This window comes from Electrophorus electricus, chromosome 6 (genome assembly GCF_041902795.1).
Source record: "Electrophorus electricus isolate QZ-2024a chromosome 6, ASM4190279v1, whole genome shotgun sequence".
NCBI lineage: Eukaryota > Metazoa > Chordata > Actinopteri > Gymnotiformes > Gymnotidae > Electrophorus > Electrophorus electricus.
The window spans coordinates 22,382,056-22,384,555 of record NC_137502.1 but is presented as its reverse complement, the minus strand read 5'-3'; the positions used below and the strand labels follow the sequence as shown (position 1 = coordinate 22,384,555).

General features: G+C 46.0%; 1 protein-coding gene across 1 annotated transcript in view; it reads right to left on the bottom strand.

Moving 5' to 3' along the window:
• fbn1 (fibrillin 1) overlaps positions 1-2,500 on the bottom strand; it is a 63,617-nt gene that overhangs the window by 14,902 nt on the left and 46,215 nt on the right. Inside the window, exons 46-50 of the mRNA XM_035524858.2 lie at positions 2,363-2,488; positions 1,868-1,984; positions 1,246-1,368; positions 985-1,104; positions 1-116 (exon numbers count right to left, since the gene is read on the bottom strand). The exon at positions 1-116 is cut by the window's left edge and continues 10 nt beyond it. Of these exons, the coding sequence (XP_035380751.1) occupies positions 1-116; positions 985-1,104; positions 1,246-1,368; positions 1,868-1,984; positions 2,363-2,488 (602 nt within the window). The remainder of the gene's footprint in view (positions 117-984; positions 1,105-1,245; positions 1,369-1,867; positions 1,985-2,362; positions 2,489-2,500) is intronic.

Below are 2,500 nucleotides of genomic sequence, written 5' to 3'. Positions count from 1 at the left end.
CTTTCCATTTGAGGCAAGCTGGAACCCTTCAGGACATTTGCACTTGAAGCTTCCTGCAGTGTTCTCACATGTCCCAAAGACACAGATGTCCGGAGACTGAGCACACTCATCAATGTCTGCAGGAAAGGAGGAAGCATTTTTGAAGGATACGTTAGTCTCCAGTTGACCAGTAAGCCTCCTCTTTCAGGTGACTGTTCTGCCTGGAACAGCTTCTCACATACAGAGAAGAAGAGAGTAAACACTAATAACTGCAAAAATGTAATTATCTGTTCTGGTCCTTTTGCAGATGGCACATGCAAAGTACCTCAAAGTCAGTCAGCGATGACAGTGTTTAACAGGGCCAGTTTAAACAAACCACAGCAGTTACATTAAGTTGACTAACTCAGAGAATGTAAATGATTGTGTCAGAGTGTGGATGCCTTGTTTCTCTGTGTGTGTGTATGTGTGTGTGTGTGTATATGTGAAGTGGGAGTGGAAGTGTGTGTGTGTGTGTGTGTGTGTGTGTATGTGTGTGTGTGTGTGTGTGTGTGTGTGTGTGAAGTGGGAGTGGAAGTGTGTGTGTGTGTGCATGTGTGTGAGCGCGTGTGTGTATGTATATGTGAAGTGGGAGTGGAAGTGTGTGTGTGTGTGTGTGTGTGTGTGTGTGTGCGTGTGTATGTGTGTGTGTGTGTGTGTGTGTGTGTGTGTGTGTGTGAAGTGGGAGTGGAAGTGTGTGTGTGTGCATGTGCGTGTGCGTGTGTGTGTGTGTGTGTGTGTATCTTGCAGGTTCAGAGTGTCTATATCTACCTGTCAGCCAACAACCATTCACTGTATATTTAAGAGGTGAACACACACTATACCACTCCCTAATAACTGCTGACAGAGCAGAACACATCACTAAATACTGGACTGATTTTTAAAAAAACATTGAAAAAAAACCCCAAATACATAAAGCAGACTGGTTGCAGCGGGAGGGAATGTTGGTTTTACAGGAAACAGTCTTACCTTCACAGCTATCATCTTTCACGTAGTACCCAGGAGGGCAGATGCATCTGAATGAGCCGTCCAGATTTTGACAGGTACCCGGACTGCAAGCCGTGGGCTTGAGAACACACTCGTTGGTATCTGCGAAGAGTGGCCAATCAGAGGGGAGAGACAGAGAAAGGCAGTGGCCAATCAGAGGGAACAGAGAGAGAGAGGGGGCTGTGCTGAATCAGGTCGCTGGTAAACACTGGCACCAAGAAAAGATGAGTGTGGCTTTCTTACCCACACACATCCTACGATCTGGAGAAAGTTCATATCCCTCCTGGCACACGCAGACGAAGGAACCAACAGTGTTTATACAGTTCCCATTCTGGCATACTCTCTGTGTGGTACACTCATCAACATCTGAACAAAAACATACGACACAAACATATTATGCACACATAGTGTACAATAATAGAACATAGGATTAAATAGATTAAATGCCGCTGTAAAGTGGTATTTGGGTTTGTGTGTGAGTGTGTGTGTGTGTGTGTGTGTGAGTGAGTGAGTGAGTGAGTGAGTGTGAGAAAGAGAAAGAGACAGATAGAGAGTGCAGTCTTGCTGTGTATGTGAGCATGGCTCTAGGGAAGAAGGTTTAACAAACAGAGGAACCAGCAAAGCACTGGGTCCAAAGCCAAACACACCCAGCAGACATCTGTGCTTTCCCAGAAACATTTCAACATCATCACATTTGATCCTCCACTGAGTCATGAGGGCGGCTGGGTGTGTGTGTGCATGAGGTGTGTGTGTGTGTGTGTCTATGTGTGTGCGTGTGTCTATGTGTGGGTGTGTGCTACTGATGCCATTGATGTTTTGTGTATTTTTGTGGGTGATTGTGTGTCTTCGCATGCTTGTGCGTTACCAATGCAGTCAATGTTGTGCGACAGCTGGAATCCTGGGAAGCAGAGGCAGTTGTAGGAGCCCACAGTGTTCTTACATGTTCCGTTACCACACGGCTGCCTCTCACACTCATCAACGTCTAAACACACACAAACAAAAACAAATATGAGACAAACATTCTTGACACGCAGAGCTAAGCCCCTAGCCCCACCAACCCCCATGAGTCATCTGTTTTACACATTCTGTTCAATGTGTAAGCACAACCATGTCTTGTAACACCATATATATATATATACATATAAAAGGATACTTCTGTGGAGACAAGTAAGCAGTATTGTAAGTGTCGCTGGTCAAGAACATCTGCTAAATACTGTAAATGTACAACTCTTTTTCTCTTGTTTTCCTATATAGTCAGGACAAGTTTGTCCTGAAAGTTCACATAAACCAAAACACTCAGTGGATCCTTGTCCTGCCCCTCGGTGCTGGGAGGATCTCTCCAGCTGAGCTGTATCCTCACCGATGCACATGGCAGGGGCAGACGTGGTCTTGTAGCCATTGGGGCAGGTGCACCAGTAACTCCCCACTGTGTCCATACACTGGCCCGGACTGCACACATTAGGGTTTTCTGCACACTCGTCACGGTCTGTGAGAGGAC